Source organism: Sabethes cyaneus, chromosome 2, assembly GCF_943734655.1.
Source record: "Sabethes cyaneus chromosome 2, idSabCyanKW18_F2, whole genome shotgun sequence".
Taxonomy (NCBI): Eukaryota; Metazoa; Arthropoda; class Insecta; order Diptera; family Culicidae; genus Sabethes; species Sabethes cyaneus.
This window is the reverse complement of record NC_071354.1, coordinates 126,882,560-126,909,190: the sequence shown is the minus strand read 5'-3', so window position 1 is coordinate 126,909,190 and position 26,631 is coordinate 126,882,560. Positions and strand designations below refer to the sequence as shown.

At 42.6% G+C, this 26,631-nt stretch overlaps 1 protein-coding gene across 1 annotated transcript in view; it reads left to right on the top strand.

Annotated features, from left to right (window-relative positions):
• The window catches only part of LOC128734911 (probable tRNA N6-adenosine threonylcarbamoyltransferase, mitochondrial), a 175,472-nt gene that overhangs the window by 137,635 nt on the left and 11,206 nt on the right, over positions 1 to 26,631 (top strand). Inside the window, exon 3 of the mRNA XM_053829312.1 lies at positions 18,754 to 18,887. Coding sequence (XP_053685287.1) covers positions 18,754 to 18,887 — 134 coding nt within the window. The remainder of the gene's footprint in view (positions 1 to 18,753; positions 18,888 to 26,631) is intronic.

Sequence of the window (26,631 nt, the reverse complement as noted above, 5' to 3'; positions counted from 1 at the left end):
AAGCGTTAAAGTCGCCCGCCACAACCACCGGCCTTAAACCAGTCAGCACAACTGATACTCGGTCTACCATCCGCGTAAACTGCTCGATTGACCAACTCGGCGGAGCATAACAACTGCAGTAGAACACTCCACCCACTTTGACAACCGCAAATCCCTCGCAACCCGACACAACCTCCTGAACCGGGAACCTGCTTGTCGTCCGTATAGCCGCCGTCGCAGACCTATCCGAAACCCAGTTGCCGTTTCCGGCAGGGACGCGATATGGATCCGAGACTATGGCAATGTCCGTTGCTGACTCAGAAACTGCTTGGTGTAACAGCTGCTGAGCCGTGCTGCAGTGGTTCAGGTTGAGTTGTGTCACTTGCACTATGAACGTGGCTTAGTCGCCGGCACACCGGCCGGGCACCTTGGACCTCCCGTTACGTGCTTTGCGTCCCGTTTACCGGTACAGATCAGGCACTTGGGAGGCTCCGCGCTGTCCTTTGCTTTATGGCCAGCACTGCCACATCTCCTGCACAACTGGCTCCTATCTGGCCCCTTGCAGTTCCAGGCTTTATGTCCGTGCTCGAAACACCGGAAGCAAGCTTCCGACTGCTTGGACACGCTCAGTGGGCATACCGACCACCCCACTTTTAGCCTAGCAGCTACAGGGCTTTGTTTCCGTCAGTCAGCGGAAGTCGTATGGTGGCTACCTGGGTCCCGGCCGGACCCTTGCGTAGGCGAACCGCCTCGGTTGCCACCACCACTCCACTTTGCTCTTTGAGAGCCTGTACGACCTCACGCACTTCGGTGATCTCGCCCAGGTTCTTAAGCTGGAGAGTCACTTCTGGTGTGAGAGCACGTACCTGCACTCCGTCCCCGAGCACTCCTTCCGCTATGGACTTGTATGCGGAACTCTTCTTTGTGGCGTCCTTCTTTAACTCGAGGATCATATCGCCCGTGCGTGAGCGGTGGATGCTCCGTACGTCCGCGCCCAGATCCTTGAGTAGGGCGTCTCCTCTCATGGCCTTCAGAACCTCCGAGTATTTCGACCCGTCGGTTTTCACGATAAGAGCGTCGCCCTTCTTCGCTCGCTTTCTTGCCGGTAAGGGTGGAGCAGTTTTTTTACTGGAGCCTCCTCCGCCTTTTCTCTTGGCCCTAACCTCGGTCCACGGGCCACCTGTCTTGGAGCTTCCCGCTGGTTCATCGGTTAGCTCTGCCAACCCGCTAGCCTGAGGGCTTTTACCGACCAGGCGTTTTTTCGGTCCGCCAGGGGTGCTATCCCCCGGGGACTGTCTCGGGCGCTTGGCGGATGCCTTACCGCTGCTGGTAGCGCTTTCCGTAGCCTCCTGGGCCGCGTTACGACACTCCGTCAACGGGCAAGCGTCCGTTTGTACTGCCTTCGACGCCTTTACGGTCACCTTAGCCTCTCCTGCACGCGCCACGAGGTCGTTGTGCGTTTTGGTCGCTGCATTCAAGGTTCTCCGAAGCATGAGGAAGCTCTGCTTCAGGTCCTTGGAGAAATTGCCGCGACCTGACGTAAACTCGATTATTACATCGAGCTGCTGTGACACTGCTACCACTTTAGGTAAAGCGTCTCTATTTTTCTCCATCGCCCTGATAAGCGCTGGGCCGTTCATCGCTGTGTCCGGCGTGATAGGCATACCGCTGCCTTTGCCACCCACACTAGCGCTCCTAGTTGCATCCTTCTCCACCCTTGGTGGAGAACGCTGGATGCCTCCTCTAGCGAACGGGTTTTCCACCGTATCTACACCTGTTGTATTTTTGATTTTGTTTTTCATAAGAATCCCACGAGTTGAGGGGAAAGAAAAGTCCGCCACATCAGAGCCCCTCATGATGCGGTAAGGGCTGATTACTGTGGAGGGCGCTCTGGTACTCCACAGGCTCCGTTTGAGGCTGCGTATTTATAGAACCCCCCCCCCCACCATTCATCCCTCGGCACGGGTCGCATGACACCTTGGATTAGGGGTTTATCCATTCATGTTTTTAGTTTTAGCCATGGATAATAGCTATTAAAACCATCCTCCTTTGGGGGCTTTGGACCCTCTGCTCAGGTTCTCGGTATTTTCAGGTTCATCAAACATGCTTCAACCGAGATCCGTCATTTGCAGGCGGAGAGTTTACACTCAGCCTTCGCATGAATGCCCCCTTCTCTGTCCGCATACGACCCTAGTTTTCACCGGTTGTCCGATTTCCACTAAGGAGCGTATCCCGGATGGTACCACGAAGAGGTAGAGATAGGAGTTGCTAAATAAGAGGCTGTGGAACTTCGTGGTAGTTCTGGAGCACATTATTCCACCATTTACCATCCGTATGTGTGTGTGTGTGTGTGTGTGTGTGTGTGTGTGTGTGTGTGTGTGTGTGTGTGTGTGTGTGTGTGTGTGTGTGTGTGTGTGTGTGTGTGTGTGTGTGTGTGTGAGTGTGTGTGTGTGTGTGTGTGTGTGTGTGTGTGTGTGTGTGTGAGTGTGTGTGTGTGTGTGTGTGTGTGAGTGTGTGTGAGTGTGTGTGTGTGTGTGTGAGTGTGTGTGAGTGTGTGTGTGTGTGTGTGTGTGTGGGTGTGAGTGTGTGTGTGTGTGTGTGTGTGTGTGTGTGTGTGTGTGTGTGTGTGTGTGTGTGTGTGTGTGTCTGTGTGTGTGTGTGACAAACACCTTATGTTTGGTAAATTAATATCCCACAAGAATTAGATGAAGCATATACCTCAATGAACAAGAAAAAAGAAACTACATTGTGCTCTTAGCTGCGTGACTAATGGAGTGTCTACCCTACTGTAACAAATACGACTTTTAATTTACAATTCAGAATTCATTTACAGTTAATCCCTATGGATTAATGCAATTGCACAAAAAAATTCATATATATATATATATATATATATATACTAGCTGACCCGACAAACTTCGTATTGCCACAAATTAACCTGTGTTGTACATAAATCATGAATCTCGGATGATATTTGTCACAATCTCGAGTTTTGCAAGCCCCCCAGTGGGCGGCGCTTCCGACGGCGGGTCACCGGCAACACTCGCGACCGTCTCGGCCTGAATGATCTAGTGTTACTATAGATAGTTTTTGTGGTCTTGTATTGACTAATGTTTTATGGAAGAGTCTCGAATTTCTCGAGTTCGATTAGTTTTTGAGTTTCGCAAAAATTTCTGTTTTATTTGTATGAGAGTCCATATCCCCCTACCACAGGGGTGAAAGATCTCTAACTATCGTAAAATAAATTCAAGACTCCAAAATCTCCCACATGCCAAATTTGGTTCCATTTGATTGATTAGTTCTCGAGATAAGAGGAAATTTGCATTTCATTTGTATGGAAGACAACCCTCTTAATGGGGAGATGGGCCATAAGTCGCTTTCTAAAGAAGAGAGGGGTCTCAATTCACCATAGAAAAAAATCTTGCGTCCAAAACCACTTACATGATAAATTTGGTTCCATTTGCTTGATTAGTTCTCGAGTTATGAGGAAATTTGTATTTCGTTTGTATGAGAGCCCCCCCTCTTAAAAAGGTAAGGGGTCCTAATTCATCATAGAAAAAATGGTTGCCTCCAAAAACACCCACATGCCAAATTTGGTTCTATTTGCTTGATTAGTTCTCGAGTTATGAGGAAATTTGAATTTCATTTGTATAGGAGCCCCTCCTCCTAAAGTGGGTAGGGGACCCAATTCATCATAGAAAAAAATTTTGTCTCCAAAAACACCCACGTGCCAAATTTGGTTCCATTCGCTTGATTAGTTCTCGAGTTATGAGGAAATTTGTATTTCGCTTGTATAGGAGCCCACCCTCCTAAAGTGGGGAGGGGTCCTAATTCATCATAAAAAATATTCTTGCCTTCGAAAACATTCACATGCCAAATTTGGTTCCATTTGCTTGATTAGTTCTCGAGTTATGAGGAAATTTGCATTTCATTTGTATAGGAGCCCCCCTTCCTAAAGTGGGGAGGGGTCCTAATTCACCATAGAAAATATTTTTGCCTCCAGAAACCTCCACATGCCAAATTTGGTTCTATTTGCTTGATTAGTTCTCGAGTTATGAGGAAATTTGAATTTCATTTGTATAGGAGCCCCCCCTCCTAAAGTGGGGAGGGGTCCCAATTCATCATAGAAAAAATTTTGGTCTCCAAAAACACACACATGCCAAATTTGGTTCCATTTGCTTGATTAGTTCTCGAGTTATGAGGAAATTTGTATGGAAGCCCCCCCTCTTAAAGGGGAGAGGAGTTATAATTCCCCTTATAAAGAGGGGAGGGGTCTCAAATTACCCTAGAATAAATTCTTGTTACCGAAAACACCCACATGCCAAATTTGGTTCTATTTACTTGATTAGTTCTCGAGTTTTGCAGAAATTTGTGTTTCATTTGTATGGGAGCCCCCCCTCTTAGTGGGGGGAGGGGTCTCTAACCATCACCTCTACATGCAAATTTTCACGCCGATTGGTTCAGTAGTTTTTGATTCTATAAGGAACACAGGACAGACAGACAGAAATCCATTTTTATAGGTATAGATATAATAATATATATATATAATATATATAAAAACATATGCATGTTGAAAGCTATGTCTAAATGTTCCCCGCGTCTCTGTGTGTCACCGTTGCTAATAAGAATGTTTTATGAAAAATAGTGAACTAGCGGATAATGTTTTTTGCCTTTCTACTATATAAATATATAGTACTAGCTGTCCCGACAAACTTCGTATTGCCACAAATTAACCTGTGTTGTACATAAATCATGAATCTCGGATGATCTTTGTCACTTCTCGAGTTTTCCATTTGCTTGATTAGTATTCAAATTATAAGGAAATTTGTATTTCATTTGTATGGGAGCCCACCCTCTTAAAAGGGAAAGGGGTCGTAATACACCACAGAAAAAAAATTCTGCCATCTAAAACTCTCACATGCCAAATTTGGTTCCATTTGCTTGATTAGTTCTAAAGTTATGAGCAAATTTGTATTTCGTTTGAATGGGAGCCCCCCCCCCTTCCTAAAAAGGTAAGAAGTCCTAATTCATCATGGGAAAAATGGTTGCCTCCAAAAACACCCACATGCCAAATATGGTTCCATTTGCTTGATTAGTTCTCGAATTATGAGGAAATTTGAATTTCATTTGTGTAGAAGCCCCCCCTCTTGAAGTGTGGAAGGATCCTAATTCACCGTAGAAAATATTTTTGCCTCCAAAAACCTCCACATGCCGAATTTGGTTCTATTTGCTTGATTAGTTCTCGAGTTATGGGGAAAAGTTGTATTTCATTTGTATTGGAGCCCCCCGCCTAATGTGGGAAGAGGTCCTAATTCATCACAGAAAAAATTCTTGCCTCCAAAAACACCTACACGCCAAATTTGGTTCCATTTGCTGGATTAGTTCTCGAGTTATGAGGAAATTTGTATTTCGTTTGTATAGGACCCCCCTCCTAAAGTGGGGAGGGGTCCCAATTCATCATTGAAAAAAAAATTGTTTCCAAAAACACACACATGCCAAATTTGGTTCAATTCGCTTGATTAGTTCTCGAGTTATGAGGAAATTTGTATTTTATTTGTACAGGAGCCCCTCCTCTTAAAGTGGGGAGGGGTCCTAATTCACCATAGAAAATTTTCTTGCTCTCGAAAACCTTCACATGCCAAATTTGGTTGCATTTGCTTGATTAGTTCTCGAGTTATGAGGAAATTTGTATGGAAGTCCCCCCTCTTAAAGGGGAGAGGAGTTATAATTCCTCTTATAAAGAGGGGAGGGGTCTCAATTCACCATAGAATAAATTCTTGTCACCAAAAAAAACACCCACATGCCAAATGTTGTTCTATTTGCTTGATTAGTTCTCGAGTTAGGATGAAATTTGTATTTCATTTGTACAGGAGCCTCCCCTCTTAGAGTGGGGAGGGGTCCTAATTCACCGTAGAAAATTTTCTTGCCCTCGAAAACCTTCACATGCCAAAGTTGGTTCCATTTGCTTGATTAGTTCTCGAGTTATGAGGAAATTTGTATGGAAGCCCCCCCTCTTAAAGGGGAGAGGAGTTACAATTCCCCTTATAAAGAGGGAGGGGTCTCAATTTACCATAGAATAAATTCTTGTCACCGAAAACACCCACATGCCAAATTTGGTTCTATTTGCTTGATTAGTTCTCGAGTTATGAGGAAATTTGTATTTCATTTGTATAGGAGCCCCCCCTCCTAAAGTGGGGAGAGGTTCTTATTCATCATAGAAAACATTCTTGCCTCCAAAAACACCTACATGCCAAATTTGGTTCCATTTGCTGGATTAGCTCTCGAGTTATAAGGAAATTTGTATTTCGTTTGTATAGGAGCCCCCCCCCCTCTTAAAGTGGGGAGGGGTCCCAATTCATCATAGAAAAAAATTTTGTCTTCAAAAACACACACATGCCAAATTTGGTTCCATTTGCTTGATTAGTTCTCGAGTTATGAGGAAATTGGTATTTCATTTGTACAGGAGCCCCCCCTCTTAAAGTGAGGAGGGGTCCTAATTCAACATAGAAAATTTTCTTGCCTTCGAAAACCTTCACATGCCAAATTTGGTTCCATTTGCTTGATTAGTTCTCGAGTTATGAGGAAATTTGTATGGAAACCCCCCCTCTTAAAGGGGAGAGGAGTTATAATTCCCCTTATAAAGAGGGGAGGGGTCTCAAATTACCCTAGAATAAATTCTTGTCACCGAAAACACCCACATGCCAAATTTGGTTCTATTTGCTTGATTAGTTCTCGAGTTATGCAGAAATTTGTGTTTCATTTGTATGGGAGCCCCCCCCTCTTAGTGGGGGGAGGGGTCTCTAACCATCACTAAAACCTTTCCTGGCCCCAAAAACCTCTACATGCAAATTTTCACGCCGATTGGTTGAGTAGTTTTTGATTCTATAAGGAACACAGGACAGACAGACAGACAGACAGAAATCCTTCTTTATAGGTATAGATAAAGGTATAGAAATCACTCGAAAAACCGGAAATGGAAAGAAGGTCCTGCGGGCCGAATGTCACATACCATTCGACTCAGTTTCGAAAACTGAGCATTTTCTGTGTGTGTGTGTGTGTGTGTGTGTGTGTGTGTGTGTGTGTGTGTGTGTGTGTGTGTGTGTGTGTGTGTGTGTGTGTGTGTGTGTGTGTGTGTGTGTGTGTGTGTGTGTGTGTGTGTGTGTGTGTGTGTGTGTGTGTGTGTGTGTGTGTGTGTGTGTGTGTGTGTGTGTGTGTGTGTGTATGTATGTGTGTGTGTATGTGTGCATGTGTGTGTGCTCGGAGATGGCTGTACGGATTTTTATGATCTTAGTGTCAAATGAAAGGTCTAGGTGCCCCATAGGTCGCTATTGAATTTCATCCTGATCGGACTTTTAGTTCAAAAGTTATGTATAAAAATACGAAAAATATGGGGATTCATTATCTCATAGGTCCTTCAACCGATTTGAACCAAATTGATTGCATATGAAAGAGGAGCCTTGCAAACCCTTAACTTCCGAATTTCATGAGGGTTGGGCTTATAGTTTGAAAGTTACATAAAGAAATGTGAAAAAATTGTATTTAAAACATATTTTTGTAACATATAAGCATTAATTCAATGTAAAGCATCACACGATTTATTATCATTTGAAAACTACTGTTGAGAACTATCAAACGAAACCGAGTTATTGAAAATCGGACGGTTCATTCAAAAGTTATTCAAACTTTAACACTTAAGCACCGTATATTAAACCGTTAAAACGTGTAAAATCAAAACATTTCAATCAAATGTTTATTGTATTCAATGTGTGTGATGTATGTGTGTATGTATGTATGTATGTATGTATGTGTGTGCGTATGTATGTATGTATGTTTGTATTTATGTATGTATGTATGTATGTGTGTATGTATGTATATGTGTGTTTGTGATGACAATTTGCAATTTTGAAATTTGCATTGAAATTCAAGGAGAGTGTGAAACATGCCAATTGTCTGAAGTTTTTGAAGCCTCTTAGTGGAATGTGGAATACGAACTCTGAAATTAAAGAAAAGAAAAAACTTTTTCCGACTAAATTCCACTATTTAAAATTTATTCGCGACAGATACGTATACACTTCGAAATAAGACACTGATGAAGCCTGCACGTTGTAGGCGAACTACGCATCTGTCGCAAATAAATATTAAATACAGTAGGATTTCGAATTTGGCAACAAATGCGTGTCGCCTATGTTGCCAAAATCGAAACCGTGCCAAAATCGAGACCCTTTTTGATATGACAAAACTGAATGTAAATGCATTGAAAATTGACTAAATGTTATTAAGCAACGATTGCAACCTTTTTCACAAAATCCGCCAAGACCTATCCATGCGGTGTAAGTTTTTGGTGACCTACGGCAAGACATAGTCCTACGGCAATAAAAATATTATTGTTCGAAACATTCTATAACCGCAAACTTTTTTTTCATGAACACACTTAGGCCAATAATTTTTCGTTATTTAAAGTAATGCGGAAACTGACTGATATTTAAGCATACTTTTGGAAGTAAAATATTTTGTGTTGCCAAAAACGGATACTTTTGTTGCCAAAATCGAACCATGCCAAATTCGAAATCCCACTGTAGTGGGATTCAATCGGAAAAAGTTTTTTCTTTTCTTTAATTTCAGATTTCGATTGTCATTTTCTTCACTTTCTGTAACTCGCAATTAGACAAGAAAAGCAAAAAGCGAAGAAAAGCAGATAATTTAAGCATTTAGATTAGTGGTGTATAGGATTTAATATACTAATGGATTGATTTTTCCAGATAAATTTTTATAGATTGCAAACAATTTTTGCGCATCGATAGATGCAATAGATGCTGTTTCCAATCAATAAATACTAGAGCTTAGAAATTTTATATAAAAGTAGGAGCAAAACATTGTACGGTAGTAATTTTGTACGATTTGTTTTCGTTAGTGACACTTTAAAAGACAGAAATCTTATGTCATGCATCATATTTCAATAAATAAATCGAATTGACAAGCACTGGAAATCACATCGATCATATTTCCCATTCTCAAGCATGTTTATGGCACAGCTTTTGCACTATTCGACCTCATCTTGTTTTCCTAACCCTCTAACGGGATACACTGTAAAAACGATGCGATCAAGCTAATGACTATCTTATCATGAAAGTACATTCAAAAGAAGCTTAAGTTTTGATTTTCATGCAAAAATAATTATCTGAATGAGCGTCAGCTAAGAAATATTTCCATTTTTCTTATACCTAATGCTCTATTCAGTTATTTTTTCTAATTCAGATATATTGCAAAATTGAAGCCAAGCAAACTAATAGTAAAATTTTGAGATCAACCATTTTGTTGTAGATATTCTTTTTCTTCAAAATCGAAATATAATAATAATTTTTCTGAACTCTTGTTTTTCAAAGATGCTAACTTTTGAACGCATGGTATTAATATTAAAATATCAATAAATCTGCTATGAACACATATTTCATATTGTCAGTTCAAAACAAGTTTCGTATGTGGCTCTAAGGCCTGAATGTTAAGGCTGTCTGTAGACCCGTTAGACTTAGAGGGTCTGTTATGCTCCGCCGAGTTGGTCTATCGAGCAGTTTACGCGGATGGTAGACCGAGTATCAATTGTGCTGACTGGTCTAAGGCCGTTGGTTGTGGCGGGCGACTTTAACGCTTGGGCGGTAGAGTGGGGAAGTCGTCGCACGAACCATAGGGGCCGGATTCTGCTTGAAGCTCTGGCAAAGCTTAACGTAGATCTGGTCAACGTCGGCACCACAAGTACCTTCAGTAGGAACGATACGGAGTCTATCATCGACGTGACATTCGGCAGTCCTGGTCTGATAGGAGACTGGAGGGTAGACAATGGCTACACTCACAGTGACCATCAGGCGGTCCGCTATAGTGTCGGTCAGATAACGAGGCGGCGAGTAGAGCCGACACTCCAACCACCCGTGGATGGAAGACATCATACTTCGATTCCGAAGTATTTGTGGAAGCAATCCGAAGAGAGTGCGGTGATCGTGGTATGCCCGATCCGAATGCTGATCATTTGGTTGAGGTACTGTCGCGAGCATGTGACGCTACCATGCCTAGGAAAAGTCGGCCCAGGTATGCTTTCGTGCTTTCGTGCGAGGAGAATTATGCAAAGAGCTCGTTCGGACGAAGGCAGGGCTGAATGTCGAGTAGCACTTGCTGCTGCACGCGCAGCGCTTAAGAGTGGGATAAAAGCTAGTAAACGAGCCTGCTTTGAAAGGTTATGTGTTAGTGCCAATGCGAACCCGTGGGGTGATGCCTACAGGGTCGTAATGGCAAAAACCAAGGGAGTGATGGCGCCCTCAGAGCAATCGCCAGAGATGCTGGAGCGGATCATCGAGGGCCTCTTTCCGCGCCACGAGCCAAGGCCCTGGCCCCAGGCCGCTGAGTCGTCCCACGGCCGACGTTCCAGTATCTCAGACCATAGCGTAGGATGGTCGGCCTCCCAGCCGAACATCCAAAGTAACGTGGGCGACGGCGGTTTGGCGGTCGGGGACGAAGTGACGGTTACGAATGAGGAGCTCATTGAGATCGCTAAATCCCTAAAGGTGAGCAAGGCACCGGGGCCAGACGGAATCCCGAATATGGCCATTAAAGCGGCTATTTTAGAGGCTCCCGAGTTATTCGGAGCAGTAATGAGGAGATGCCTGGAAGCTGGCCACTTCCCGGACAGATGGAAGCGACAGAACCTCGTGCTGTTGCCGAAGCCGGGAAAACCTCCGGGTGTTCCCTCGTCATATAGGCCGATCTGTCTGTCTGCTCGATACTGCCGGTAAGGTGCTGGAGAAGGTTATCCTTAACAGACTCGTACAGTACACGGAGGGTACAAACGGTCTGTCAAGGAACCAATTCGGCTGCCGAAATGGCAAATCTACGGTAGATGCAATCTTGTCTGTCACTAAGACAGCCGAGGTGGCAATCCAGCGTAAGAGGACAGGTATCCGCTATTGCGCAGTTGTCACGCTTGACGTGAGAAATGCGTTTAATAGCGCTAGCTGGGACTCCATAGCCAACTCGCTTCGGAAAGTCCAAGTGCCGGTGTCGCTGTACAGGATTCTGGAAAATTATTTCCAGAATCGTGTGCTATGCTACAACACGGAGGAGGGTCAGAAGTGCGTTCCAATCACCGCAGGGGTCCCGCAAGGTTCCATACTGGGCCCGGTGTTGTGGAACGTCATGTATGACGAGGTGTTGAAGCTAAAGTTCCCTGTAGGGGTGGTGATAGTTGGCTTTGCGGACGATGTCACCTTGGAAGTCTACGGTGAATCTATCAGAAGGTTGAGTTGACGGCTGCCCACTCTATAAGCATTGTTGAAGATTGGATGCGATCCAGGAAACTGGAGCTAGCGCATCATAAAACGGAAGTTATCGTGGTGAACAACCGCAAGTTGGTACAGCAAGCAAAGATCAGCGTCGAGGACTGCACTATTTCGTCAACGCGGTCCTTAAAACTTCTGGGAGTCATGGTCGACGACAAGCTCAAGTTCGGGAGCCACGTCGACTATGCCTGCAAGAAGGCTTCCACAGCTATTTCGGCATTGTCTCGTATGATGTCTAATAGCTCTGCGATATATGGCAGCAAGCGAAGGCTATTAGCCAACGTGGTCCAGTCTATACTTAGGTATGGCGGACCGGTGTGGTCATCGGCGTTAGATACCAAAAGCTATCTAGCCAAGCTGGAAAGCATCTATCGTCTCATGTGCTTGAGAGTGGCGAGTGCGTATCGCACAGTTTCACATGACGCAATCTGCGTCTTAGCAGGTATGATGCCTATTGGCTTTGGCATTATCATCAGCGAAGACGTAGAGTGCTTCAACCAACGTGGTACTAGAGGCATACGGAGTACCACAAGATCGGCCTAGATGACCACATGGCAGCGGGCATGGTCTAATTCCACAAAAGGTCGGTGGACACATCGACTTATCCCGGAACTATCCGGGTGGGTCAACAGGCGCCACGGCGAAGTCAACTTCCACCTGACACAGATTCTGTTAGGGCATGGTTGCTTCAGACAGTATCTGCATGAGTTTGGGCATGCGGAGTCCCCCGCGTGTCCCGAATGCGTGGATGTTGGGAAACGGCAGAACATGCTTTCTTCATATGCCCTCGTTTCGCGGGCTCGAGAAGCAACATGATGGCTGTGAGCGGACAGGACACTACCCCGGATAACTTAGTCCAAAGGATGTGTTCCAGCTCGGACGTCTGGGGAGCGGTCAATGCGGCTGCTACCCAGATTGTACTCGAGCTACAAAGTCACTGGAGAGCCGATCAACGGCGAATAAACGGCCTAACTACCATAGTCCAGTAGTTATCTAGGCGAGTACATTAAGCACAATAGCCCCTCCCTGAAGTAATACCGATAAGGTGGTGCCAGGGGGGATTGAGGCTGGAGACTCGAGTAGGGTTTTAGTGGGTCGGGATCCTCACGCCCCATTAGGGGGGTCGGGATACCTAAACCACTCCCTGAGTTATCGTCTCAGGTGTCTGATAGTCCCGTATCTTCTAAGGTGCTCAGCAGATTTCCCAACTCGTAAAAAAGATATATATATATATATATATATATATATATATATATATATATATATATAATATAATATAATATAATATATATATATATATATATATATATATATATATATATATATATATATATATAAAGATATATACCTATAAAGAAGGATTTTTGTCTGTCTGTCTGTCTGTCCTGTGTTCCTTATAGAATCAAAAACTACTGAACCAATCGGCGTAAAAATTTGCATGTAGAGGTTTTTGGGGCCAGGAAAGGTTTTAGTGATGGTTAGAGACCCCTCCCCCCACTAAGAGGGGGGGCTCCCATACAAATGAAACACAAATTTCTGCATAACTCGAGAACTAATCAAGCAAATAGAACCAAATTTGGCATGTGGGTGTTTTCGGTGACAAGAATTTATTCTAGGGTAATTTGAGACCCCTCCCCTCTTTATAAGGGGAATTATAACTCCTCTCCCCTTTAAGAGGGGGGGTTTCCATACAAATTTCCTCATAACTCGAGAACTAATCAAGCAAATGGAACCAAATTTGGCATGTGTGTGTTTTTGAAGACAAAATTTTTTTCTATGATGAATTGGGACCCCTCCCCACTTTAAGAGGGGGGGGGGGGGCTCCTATACAAACGAAATACAAATTTCCTTATAACTCGAGAGCTAATCCAGCAAATGGAACCAAATTTGGCATGTAGGTGTTTTTGGAGGCAAGAATGTTTTCTATGATGAATAAGAACCTCTCCCCACTTTAGGAGGGGGGGCTCCTATACAAATGAAATACAAATTTCTGCATAACTCGAGAACTAATCAAGCAAATAGAACCAAATTTGGCATGTGGGTGTTTTCGGTGACAAGAATTTATTCTATGGTAAATTGAGACCCCTCCCTCTTTATAAGGGGAATTGTAACTCCTCTCCCCTTTAAGAGGGGGGGCTTCCATACAAATTTCCTCATAACTCGAGAACTAATCACGCAAATGGAACCAAATTTGGCATGTGAAGGTTTTCGAGAGCAAGAAAATTTTCTATGGTGAATTAGGACCCCTCCCCACTTTAAGAGGAGGGGCTCCTGTACAAATGAAATACAAATTTCCTCCTAACTCGAGAACTAATCAAGCAAATAGAACAACATTTGGCATGTGGGTGTTTTTTTTTGGTGACAAGAATTTATTCTATGGTGAATTGAGACCCCTCCCCTCTTTATAAGAGGAATTATAACTCCTCTCCCCTTTAAGAGGGGGGACTTCCATACAAATTTCCTCATAACTCGAGAACTAATCAAGCAAATGCAACCAAATTTGGCATGTGAAGGTTTTCGAGAGCAAGAAAATTTTCTATGGTGAATTAGGACCCCTCCCCACTTTAAGAGGAGGGGCTCCTGTACAAATGAAATACAAATTTCCTCATAACTCGAGAACTAATCAAGCGAATTGAACCATATTTGGCATGTGGGTGTTTTTGGAGGCAACAATTTTTCCCATGATGAATTAGGACTTCTTACCTTTTTAGGAGGGGGGGGGGGCTTCCATTCAAACGAAATACAAATTTGCTCATAACTTTAGAACTAATCAAGCAAATGGAACCAAATTTGGTATGTGAGAGTTTTAGATGGCAGAATTTTTTTTTCTGTGGTGTATTACGACCCCTTTCCCTTTTAAGAGGGTGGGCTCCCATACAAATGAAATACAAATTTCCTTATAATTTGAGTACTAATCAAGCAAATGGAACCAAATTTAGCATGTAGGAGATTTTTGAGTCTTGAATTTATTTTATGATAGTTAGAGACCTCTCACCCCTGTGGTAGGGGGATATGGACTCTCATACAAATAAAACAGAAATTTTTGCGAAACTCAAAAACTAATCCAACTCGAGAAATTCGAGACTCTTCCATAAAACATTAATCAATAACAAGACCACAAAAACTATCTATAGTAACACTAGATCATTCAGGACGAGCCGGTCGCGAGTGTTGCCGGTGACCCGCCGTCGGAAGCGCCGCCCACTGGGGGGCTTGCAAAACTCGAGAAGTAACAAAGATCATCCGAGATTCATGATGAATTTGTGGCAATACGAAGTTTGTCGGGTCAGCTAGTATATATATATAGATACCGATGTCCGACGGTTAACGCCGACGACGACGATGGCGACGCACTGGGCGTGCGTGCCTCCGTGTGTTGTCCTCTGCTTTCAGGGGGGCGATGCACAGGACGTTGTCGTCACGTTGTATACCGTCGTTGAAACGTGTAGGTTCATACAAACACCCGATAGTCACAATTGTGTTGTTACACCACCACCACCACCACCATGCAGTGCGTGCGTGCGTACGCGTGATAGAGCGAGCCGGCGGTCCCCGCTATGGGGGCGTTGGAGACGTGCAGGAGGGATGGAATGAGATGGACCAGTCCGGTGCGGCCGGCCGGGTGTCCGATGATTGTGCCCGCTTCGGGCATATATATATATATATATATATATATATATATATATATATATATATATATATATATATATATATATATATATACACATATATATATATATACATATATATATATATATATATATATATATATATATATATATATATACACATATATATATATATATACATATATATATATATATATATATATATATATATATATATATATATATATATATATATATATATATATATATATATATTCATTCAAGTCTGCAAAAATTATCTTTTGTGTTTACATTATGTTTCTATAAATCACGTAAATGTTATAAAACTAAATAAGGTGTTCATCAAGTAACATAAATAACGCTTACAAGTATTTCTGCACCCAAGGAAAGAAAATATAATTATTGTACGCAATACGTTGTGAATTTGACTGGCAAATAAGAATTTTGAGGAATACAGAACGGATATTTCAAAATATAGTCAAGTTTTTTTTTTGCATGCCAGAAGGGCATTGGGTTAAAACGCCACTGCGACAGTTTTAATGATCGTCTTTTGTGGCAGGCCCCGATTGCTGTACACAGTTTACGGACCGCTCATACCCATTGATGGAGTTGAGCGGGATTGTTGTAATCCTGTGCCCCAATTCGGTACTACATGCCAATGACCGTTTGGGGATTTAGGCTCCATACCTGATATAGAGTAAGAAGGAAACTTCCTAAGAAGTTGTGCCTTGATAATGCAAGAGCTCCGCAATAGCAGAGCAGATGCGCTGAACTTTCAGGTTCAGAGTTACAAAAGCGGCAGGTGTCGGATGATACCTTGCCGATATTCTTTAAATGATAAAGAGCGGGGCTGTGTCCTGTAAGGAGTCCCGTGATTGTGCGTAGTTCACTACGAGTTAAATGGAGTAGTTTTTTAGCTACTGCAGGGTTTGGGTAGATAAACTGTTTGGCTTGTCTACAACCTTGTGTTTGATTCGAACGAGATACTATTTCTAGCTTTTCCCATGTCATCAATTCGCCTTTCACAGCGAATGTGGAGGTGCCCAGAAACGGTTCAGGACCAATAAATTGCTGTGCTGATCCTTGTCTTGCTAGGTTGTCAGCAAATTCATTGCCCTCGATTCCGCAGTGACCGGGCACTCAAAGTAATAAAACTTTGTTTTGGCGGGAGAGCTCCCTCAATGCTGTGCTGCACTCCCAAACTAATTTGGACACGCATTTGGCGGACTTGAGTGCCAGTAGTGCTGCTTGGCTATCCGTGAAGATACCGATTTTCGCATGCCTGTACTTTTGTTTCAAGCATATTGTTGCACAGATGTATATTGCATATACTTCTGCTTGAAAAACGGTGGGCCACTTTCCTAATGAGATAGTTTCCCTGATGCCGGGTCCGTAGACTCCGGAGCCTGTGCAGGCCCCCATTTTTGAACCATCTGTAAAAAAGCAGATAGTTCCAGATGGAAGATCGGGCCCTCCATTATTCCACATTGAGCGATCCGTTTCAATCACCTCATATGGAACATCCATATTGGGCCTGGCCTCCATGCAGTCAGAGACTGAAGTTACTAAGGGTGTCAGATTGAACTCCCGAAGTATGCGAAGATGACCGATTTGGTCACCTTCGAGAATAGTTTTACTCCTTTGCAACCGTAGTGCGCCGAGCTCTGCTTCCTTCTTCACATGAAGATGCAAAGGCAGTAAGCATAGCATTGCCTCCATGGCTGCAGTAGGTGTTGTACGCATCACACTGGTAACTGTAAGACAGGCCAGGCGCTGAACTTTGTTAAGTTTAGCTTGGGCTGTCACCTCATTCACCTTTGGCCACCATACGACTGCAGCATAGGTTATCCTAGGCCGTGCAATAGTAGCCAAACAGTGAGCTGCATGCCCAGATAGCCGAAGTTGCTTTCTTAACAGCATAATCTAGGTGGGCAGCCCAGTTCAGTTTTTTATCGAGAATTATTCCGAGGTGTTTGACTTCATTACTGAAGCCCAGTCTGACACCATTCAGTATCGGGGGAGTAATGGTATGCTTCCTTCGCCTAGTGAATGGTATAACGACTGTTTTGGTGGGGTTACCATTAAGTCCCTCTTGTGAGCACCATAACATGGTGGTGTTTAGAGCTCCTTGCAAACGACTTGACAATACTGCGTCAAACTTTCCTCTGACGATAAGTACAACGTCGCCGGCATAGGCAATGGTCTCATAACCAAGCTGTGATAGCTTGTGAAGGAGTGCGTCGGCCACCAGTGACCAGAGCAGGGGGGAGAGAACTCCTCCCTGTGGACATCCTTTGATCACCGAAATCGTGACCGACGTATCTCCCAATGATGCTGTGATTTGTCTGCTCGAGAGCATTGCTTGAATCCAGCTCATTGTAGTGTGGTCGATTCTCTTTTGACAGAGAGCCGTATTAATTGCCGCGAAGGACGTGTTATCGAAAGCACCTTCAATATCAAGAAAAGCACACAGTGCCGTCTCTTGATATTTGAGCGATTTCTCAATTAACGTCACTAAGCTGGGCAGTGCGGTTTCCGTAGATTTACCGTGTTGGTATGCATGTTGATTTACATGTAACGGAGAGTTTTTTAAAAACTCATTGCGGATATAGTTATCCGTGATTTTCTCCATCAGCTTAAGAAGCGTTGAAGTCAGACTTATCGGTCTGAAAGCCTTAGGCATGGTTTTGTCTTTTTTTATAGTCAAGCTTTTTTCTATAGTCAAGATAATTAGAGATGTTCCTGAGAAATTAAATAGTGATTATTGTGGCAGTAGAAAGGCTAGGTCACGCCGCTAGGTGGATTAATTCGGGTTTTTTTAATTAACTCTTATTACTATGTGATGCCATGCAGTAATTTTAGTTTTAATTTAATATGTATTTGCTGTTGAACATCACTTAAAAATGATTGCAAAAAAATTTACGTTGACCCCCTAAAACTGATTGTCGTTGAAAAATATATTAAAAAATCAACAAATTTCTCTCAAACTACATTATGCGATGTAGGTTCACAAACTTCACTTTCCATTTAAATATCATGGATCTTGTCTTATGACTTAGCTATTCCCGTTGACTCACTGTTGACTACTCTCGCCTACTGTTAGAATAATGTCAATGTTAATTAAGGTGCGTCTTATTCATTTTTGATCAATGTTACTTCTGTCGCCATCCTACTATTTCTGGGGTGTGGCCAAAGTTTCTTGGAAACATCGGGCAACATTAAATGTTGGAAAAATTACAAAAACAAGTTACATGCTACATGTTGTCTGTTTTTAGATAGTACCTACTTGCTAATATCGCGAAAATAGCTGTACGAAATCACGTCAGACTCGATTATCAACTACACGTGTCGATTATTTGTAGTCGATTATACTACAACATGTAACATTGGTGTATTTTATCCATAATTAAATGTTTAGCCGTTAAAAATCAAATCAGAAATTATTTCGCATATGCCATAAACGAGACAATGAAATAAATTACAAGATGCTAAATCATTGGCTTTAGTTTCCGCGTATCTCTTACTGTGAGTATTTCTAGTTATTACCATTTGAAATCTTTCATTCAAACGTTACACTTCTATTTTCGTTTTTACAAAGTGCTACCCAGTCCCAGTGTAGTAAACAAAGACGTAGTCTTACGTAAAAATATGATACAATTATTTAGCACTGTTATTTGCTTAATGCTATTTTACGCCACACAATGTAGTTCTACGCCAGCTCGTGGTTGTATCTGGAACACTACCCTTCTGATTTTGCTTTTTTGTTTGAAAAAAATACCTTAAAAGGACGATAATATTTACTGTAAATAAATTTATTACAGGTTTGGTGGAATTATACCGCCAGTGGCGCAAGACTTTCATCGTAAACATATTGAAAATGTCGTGTCGCAGACGTTCAAGAACGCGAATCTTTCATGCAATGAAATTGATGCGATTGCGGTAACAAATAGACCAGGTATATTTTAGCACTATATAACTATGTTACAGTCGAAGTGTTCTGATGCGCTTTATTTTATTACGCAGTACAGTGGACCTCCGTTCGTTTGAACGATTCCTCATGCAAACTAACGGGGTTAGTTTTTAATTTGAACAACTGGCAACCCTAAATATGCTGAAACTTGTGCAAACTGGCCGCCCTGCTGTTTGTTATTGTTTTGGTGGTTTGATTTAGTTCGCAGTTGCAAGCAGCGAATATTTCATTCTCCGACCGGATTTCTATCATAATCGTTGGGAAAACGTAATGTGAAACAGATTAAACACGCTAGATCAGTAACAATAAATCTTGTTTATGTGCATTGCTGCATAAGCAAATGATGTCATATTGAGAATGACTTTTGAACCATTTTTAATTTGCACGTCGTGCGGGGTTCAAATTAAAAAGTGTTCAAATTAAAAACGGTCAAACGAACGGGGGTCCACGGTACTTGATATCATACCTGGGAACAGTTTGAATATTGTACCCAACCATTTCACAAATGGGTCTGGATTGGAAGATAGATGATAATTATGGTTAGAATACGGTTCCAATTAATGCGGGTTCTGTTTTCTTCGAAAAAAATGATCATCAACTGGTTTCCTAGTTTTTTTTTTCATATTTAAGATAACCGGTTCAGTGATGTTTTCTTTCTGCTCAATCTCTTTTCTTTTGCAAAATCTTGACTTCGTTCAAGAATTTGACTGAACCAAGCAAAGCATTTTGCTGTTCGGTATTGGAGGACGACTCGGTGTCCGGTACTGGATGACGGGAATCACTGAGAACAATTTATATTTTTGGCGAATTGAATCTCATGGAAAAATGAACTATGAAGCTTGGAAACTATTTAATAAAAGATATTTTATACACGAAAAACGAACCGAACGATCGAATAGTACTGTAATGCTGATCCAAAAATTGGCAGAAACATAACAATTCGATCGGCGGTAGATAAAAATTAACAAATCTTTGTTTTCATGCATGATTCTGACCTATAAAATCACACATGGTAATTTTTTGTCCTTTTTATTGATTTTATCATATTATCAACTAAAGTGCACAATTTAAACTATAAAAGTCAGAAGTGTCCGGTATTGGAAGCTGTCCGGCGCTGGGGCACTTCCCCCTATGTGGGTCATTCCACGCGAAGTGTCCCAGACCAGTGCAATCGACCTTCACGGATTTGAACCATATTTTGCCAGATTGTTCATTTTCAGTCAGGAAGTAAAAATCCAAAATTTGGTGCCGATCGGACATTGGGAGATTAAAGGGAGCACCTCCATTTTTAAGGAATATACCTGTTTTTGTCAAAACCTCTTATTTTCTTTTGCTTATATCTCGGGAAATGTTAGTTTTAGAAAGACACTATTTTCACATTTTCAAAGGAAATTACCCGAGGAATTCGAAAAAGATATTAGTTTTGAGAACTAGTGCTGCCAAATATTTTTAAGCTCAATTAAAAAACTAAATTTACATTTTTCTCTCCATAAAGACAATTTGATCTAAAAATTCCAACTTCATCGTGTTTCGCAGATTTTTTTTACATAAGTATCACTTATCGCCTTGAGGTATTCTTAGCCTATTCTTTACTTTGAAATACAGCGTTTTAAAGCAAGCAACTTTTTCTTACAGCAGTGATTCTCTACGCAAAGTAAAAATACTATATATCGGGAAAGCATTTATACAGTATATAAAGTTTCTCTTAACAGTGTTGCCAACAGCAATGATCGTCGACGCAGACCATATCACCCCTTGCAGCCTCTTAGTATGGGACTGCCGCGAATCCTCCTGGAAGAGGGGAATCCGCGAACTTAAAGCTAGAGAAAAAGTATTAGGGTCCATGCCTAGTGGCACGGGCGCAGGCTTGAAGCAGGACTACGAATGTAGAGCAATTCGTCTCCCAATGCCAAAACCGGCGATTTTTGTACGAATTTCATATAATAGATTCCCCAGTTGCGCAGTAACGGAAGGTTTACTTGCGCTGTTGTATTTTGTACAACCCCTGTGAACCGTTGACTTTATCTCGGTATATCTCGGGAATCTAGCAATAAATAAAATTACTGTTTTCAGTAAGGTTGATCTGCAGACAAATGGTGGAAAAAGTTCCATAAGTTTTTCACCAAGTGGCATTAGTATTCGAGAGAATTCTGTTACGTTTTAGCATGCCTATAAAACGGAGTTGACGCGAGTAACTAAAGGTAAAGGATTGTGTTCTTACATGTGAGAAATTCATAATTTCAACTCTTCAGCTAATTTAAATAGTGGACCTGCAAAGGTCCGTTTGTTATTCTCAAATTCTCAAATTTCTGACTCGTGGTGTCCATTGTCTATTTTCGTCCATCAGATAGGTTATTGGTGTGTGGATTAATAGTGGGAATACTGTTTATGAGACAAACGCTACTGGTAGGATCTGTAATCAAGATAGACTTTTATGTTTATGATGGTATGAGTCGCAAGCTAGCTGCCTGCCGATGTGTCTCCAACGAAAGCCGGCGACCGACTGATCACGCACACCGAGACAAAGCAAACAATGTTTCAAATACAACCTTTAAAATTGCCACCGATGTGTCTAAAAAAAAAACTGGTTGTCCTATGCGTCGCAAGCTAGCTGCTGCTGGCTGATATTTCGCCAACGAAAGCCGGCGACCGACTGATGACGCACACCGAGGCAAAGGCAAACAAAGTTTCAAATACAACCTTTAAAAATGCCAATTTGCCACCGATGTGTCTCGAAAACTGGCTGTCCGAAGCGTCGCAAGCTAGCTGCAGCTGGCTGATGTTTCGCCAACGAAAGCCGGCGACAGACTGATCACGCAAACCGAGGCAAAGGCAAACAATGTTTCAAATACAACCTTTAAAATTGCCACCGATGTGTAGCTGTCCGATGAGTCGCATACTAGCTGCTGCTGGCTGATGTTTCGCCAACGAAAGTCGGTGACCGACTGATGACGCACACCGAGGCGAAGGCAAACAAAGTTTCAAATACAACCTCTAAAATTGCCAATTTGCCACCGATGTGTCTCGAAAACTGGCTGTCCGATGCGTCGCAAGCTAGCTGCTGCTGGCTATCAGGGATGCCACGTATAATTTTGTGTTTTTTGTTGGAAAAATCTGACAATCTGTACGGCGAGGAAAAATATCTGTGCAAAAATCTGTCCAATGCAAAACAATGAGAGTGAAAGAGATAGAGAGTCATTTTGCTGACTATTTCCGTCTCTTTCAGTCTCATGTACAAGCTCAAGAATCTGTTTAATCTGTGTAATTTGGCAAAAATCTGTAATCTATGTATACAGATTCTGTTCCGGCGATTTCTTTCAAATATCTGTTAAACACAGAATAATCTGTGCATATGGCAATCGTGCTGGCTATGTTTTGCCAACGAAAGCCGGCGACAGACTGATCACGCACACCGAGGCAAAGGCAAACAATGTTTCAAATACAACCTTTAAAATTGCCACCGATGTGTAGCTGTCCGATGCGTCGCAAGCTAGCTGCTGCTGGCTGATGTTTCGCCAACGAAAGCCGGTGACCGAAGAAGGTAAGGAAAGGAAGTTTAACTCATAGCTCATCTCGTATATATTTCTGTCATCCGTGCTAGGGAAGCACTGACGTGGGAAGGCAAAAAATGCAAATAATGAAATATTAAATATTCGACCCATATTTTCTCAATTAATAAACGTCTGTTAGGGAAACATGTAATCTACTGTGTTGTAATGGATTTTTTGAAAAATTTCCAATCGATTGATACCAATATCTCTAGAATCTGTTGACGGATGACTGAGTTATAAGCGTGCAAACCATAACCACTTTTCGTTACATGTTCCCTTTTCGTTTTTCTAAAGTGCACCCCAATATAGAAATCAAAGAAGTAGTCCTACTTCAAAATAAACCGGACACGTTCTAGCTCTAGATAACGACTCACTTTATTCAAACTAAATTTACAAACAAGAAACTTAAGTCTAGGTAATAAAACTGCTGTCGGTAGGCATCGTTGTAAATTCCATGGTTGTGAGCATCGGTCCGCCTATTTTGATGCTTCGTCCAGACGGTGTGAAAACAGACAAACGTCCTGCCTATGGAATGCTGATATGACGATGATAGACATTAGCGAGATGGGCGGCAGATAGTGGCAGACAATAACATATTCCTTTAGTTTATCTGGCGCGTAGGTAGCAAGCGCCGTTCAACAAAACAAAACCAATTAAACCTTATGTTGTGAATGAGGGTTTTCCCCGCCAGAAGACCGATCCTTCAATCAGCTTGTTGTAATGCATCTGGGGAATTCATACTTTAAAATAGAGGTAGGCAAATTAAGCAAGAGTGGCGCTGCACCCTTTTTGAGATATTGCAGTCTGCGTGCTGTTTGTGCTCCGCAATTGCAGAGTAAGTATTCCGAGGTTAAATATCATCTTGTACGAAACCAAGATTCCGAACATGATATTTACTCGGACAATGTCTTGTCACAAGACCGTGCTGAGCCCGTGGTGCTGAGATCTCTCGTATTGAGATTCAGCGACTTGTGAGTACCTTAGTACTCAACGTTATAGATGTTTAGATTGTTTGAGAGATTGTATGGCCATCCAATTGGCCATGACTATTCGGCTTTCCCATATTTCCAGCTCATCCTTCAGAGTTGGAGCCATCTCGACTTTCGACTCACTACGAGTCGGCGTATTGAGTATAACGATGAACAGGGCTAGGTGTTCCTCCCCTATTCTCCCCTCCACCTTTTTCGTTTTTTTGTTTTTTCGGCAGAGAGAGCATACATGGTAAGAAATCGTCCACTGCATTAGTGACCGGCTTGATGTAGCAAGGGCAAATTACTATGGAGGGCGCTGTTCGGAGGTGGATTTCAACCCTGAACCTGATTGATTATTGCACTCGAATTCAGTACAGTGTAGTTACTAATAACAAATGGTGCTATAATTTGATACGATAAGAGAACATTGCGTTCTTCGGTTTCCCTTTATAAAATTTACATATGCATGCATACCTGATCGATCTCATTTATTAAAATCTGTACCAATAAGCCTTTGTTAAGTTAGTTATGATAAAGTTGTTAACAGAACCACATGTGTTCTTTTTTTCTCGAACAAAACCCTACTCTCGTTATCTCCAGTACGCCGCGGTCGTTTTCCTAAAGTGTGGAAAGTTAATCCATATTGTCGTCGTCGCGAAATAAAGCAAATTAAGTTCTGGAAGTCCGTTCATCAGCGGAAAAATTGTCGAAGTCCGCGAAGTTTGCGCGGACAGTAATTGGTGCCGTAACCCGGGACGAAATCCCATCCGTCGTTGGAGGAGAACGTCGTCCGGAAGTTGGAGATATTTACTGCTGTGTTCAATTGCGGATCACGGTGTGCCGTTTCACTGTCGTCGGTCGCAACAATTGCGTCGAATCATCGTTTCGGATTGCTGCAGGGAGGAATTCCCATCTGTCGTTTGCGGAGGACGTCGTTTGTAACTTGGAGAAATTTACCATTGTGCCGTCGAGGATCACGGTACATCGCTCACTGTCGCAACAATCTCGCGAATTCGTCGTTCTGATCGTCCAATGGAAGATTCGCCAGTTTGAGGATCCATTATCGCTATTTGAGGTTACGATTCGCACGTGGGTGCCGTAAGTGAAGCCAACAGAGCAGGTGGGTGACCATTTTGCTTTTGTGCAAAGATGTCCATGCCTAAAAAATCGACTCTGCGGAAGCACACCGTGCACTTGAGAGATTTGCTTCGGAAACGAGATAATATCCTCGGGTCCGCTAAATTAATCCAAAATTTTAATGACACCTACGATGATAGCAAAGTTGCAATTAGAATCGACCGTTTAGATGGTCTGTGGGACAAGCTTGAGGACACGGAAGATGAAATTGAAGCGTTATAAGACCAAGAAGACGGTTTTTCCGAAACCCGTTAAGATTTTCAAAATCTGTATTTTGAGCTCAAGGCATCTCTCGTAAGCAAATTATCGCGTTCAGGCCTCGCACAACAGCCTATCCCTGACACGCGTCCGCCATCTCAAGACGTACATCAGCCTGCTATCCATGTTAAACTTCCCGAAATAAAATTACCCGAATTCGGTGGAAAGTCGGACGAATGGATCGAATTCCGCGGTCTGTTAAATCTTTAGTCCATTCTAATCCTCAAATTTCCGCGGTTCAAAAGCTTCATTATTTAGCGCGCTCTAGCGCTCTAAAACGTGATGCCTCTCGTTATATTTCGTCGTTCGCGATCACATCGGATAATTATCCTCTCGCGTGGAAAACGATTTGCGACCGCTACGAAAACAAAAATTTCCTCGTTAAGCAACATATGTCCGCGATTTTGAAGATCCCAACCGTTAAGAGAGAATCAGCTTCAGCTCTAGCGGAGTTGGCTGACGAATTTAATCGACATGTAGGCATCCTAGATAAACTTGAATCATCTGAAGCTCACTGGAATTCGTTCCTTGTTGAGCGGCTGACCGGTCTGTTGGATGAAAAATCGGTGATGGACTAGGAAGCAAAATGCAATGACAATACGGTTCCACAATACGACGATTTGCTTTGTTTTATTATTAAACAATCTCGCACGCTTCAGATGTGTAAATCCAATTGTCATCAACCTGTAGTGAATTAAACAAAGGCAATCAAATACAAGTCATCCGCACACGTTGCCTCAGAAAGTGTTATTAGATGCCCAAACTGCAAACAAGCTCATCCAATCTATCAGTGTGAATCATTTTTAAAACTCTCGCCTAATAATCGGTTGGATTTTGCTAAAAAACATCATTAGTGCATCAATTGCGGGGCGTACATATGACCAAAGATTGTCGTGGCAGCCTGTGCAAAACGTGTACCCGTAGGCATTACAGTTTATTACATCTTCCACCGATCACATCGAACACCAATATTGCGGACGAAAGACAATCAACCCTATCAGCTTGTACCGCTATGTGTTCGACAGATAGCATCCCTCGAACAGATGCTTCGTGTTCGGTATCGGAAGCACAATCGGGGGTGCTATCGCGAAATTCACCACAGGCAAATCGGTCGTCTGAAGCGTCGTCGTCGTCGTCACCACAATCGTTCGTGGTTCGTAGCCCCTCTTCCTCATCGTCGGTGAGCTTAAACCGTCGGTCCGATACAATAGAACCACTTCCCTGTTGCTCTTACGAGATCACGACGATGCCCGCTCCAGTAATGAAGCCACGAAATGCGATGGTATTTTTGTCAACAGCTCTAATACGTGTACAAGACGCACATGGCACTTATCACTTTGCAAGAGCTTTACTCGATAGCGCATCGCAATCCTACTTTGTATCCGAATCATTGTGTCAGAAGTTGGGATTGAAACACACTCGCATTAATGTACCAGTAAGTGGCATAGGTCAAGCAGCTGTTAGTGTACGATACAAGGTGGAGATCTCGCTAGCATCACGTTTCGGAACATTCGTACACGACATCAATTGCTTAGTCCTTCCTAAACTAACAGTTAGCCTTCCAAGTGTTCACGTTGACCTTTCACAGTGGCACATCCCAAGCAATTTGCCTTTAGCAGACCCGAAGTTCAACGTTAGCCACGGAGTCGATTTGATAATTGGGGCTGAATTATCTTTCTCGTTACTTGAATCACATCAAATGGTTTTAGCTGACAATCATCCTATTTTACAGAAAACTTTGTTCGGTTATATGGTGTGTGGAAAATACGCATCTAATCCTGTCGAGACGGTAGCATGTCATGTTGTCACTGA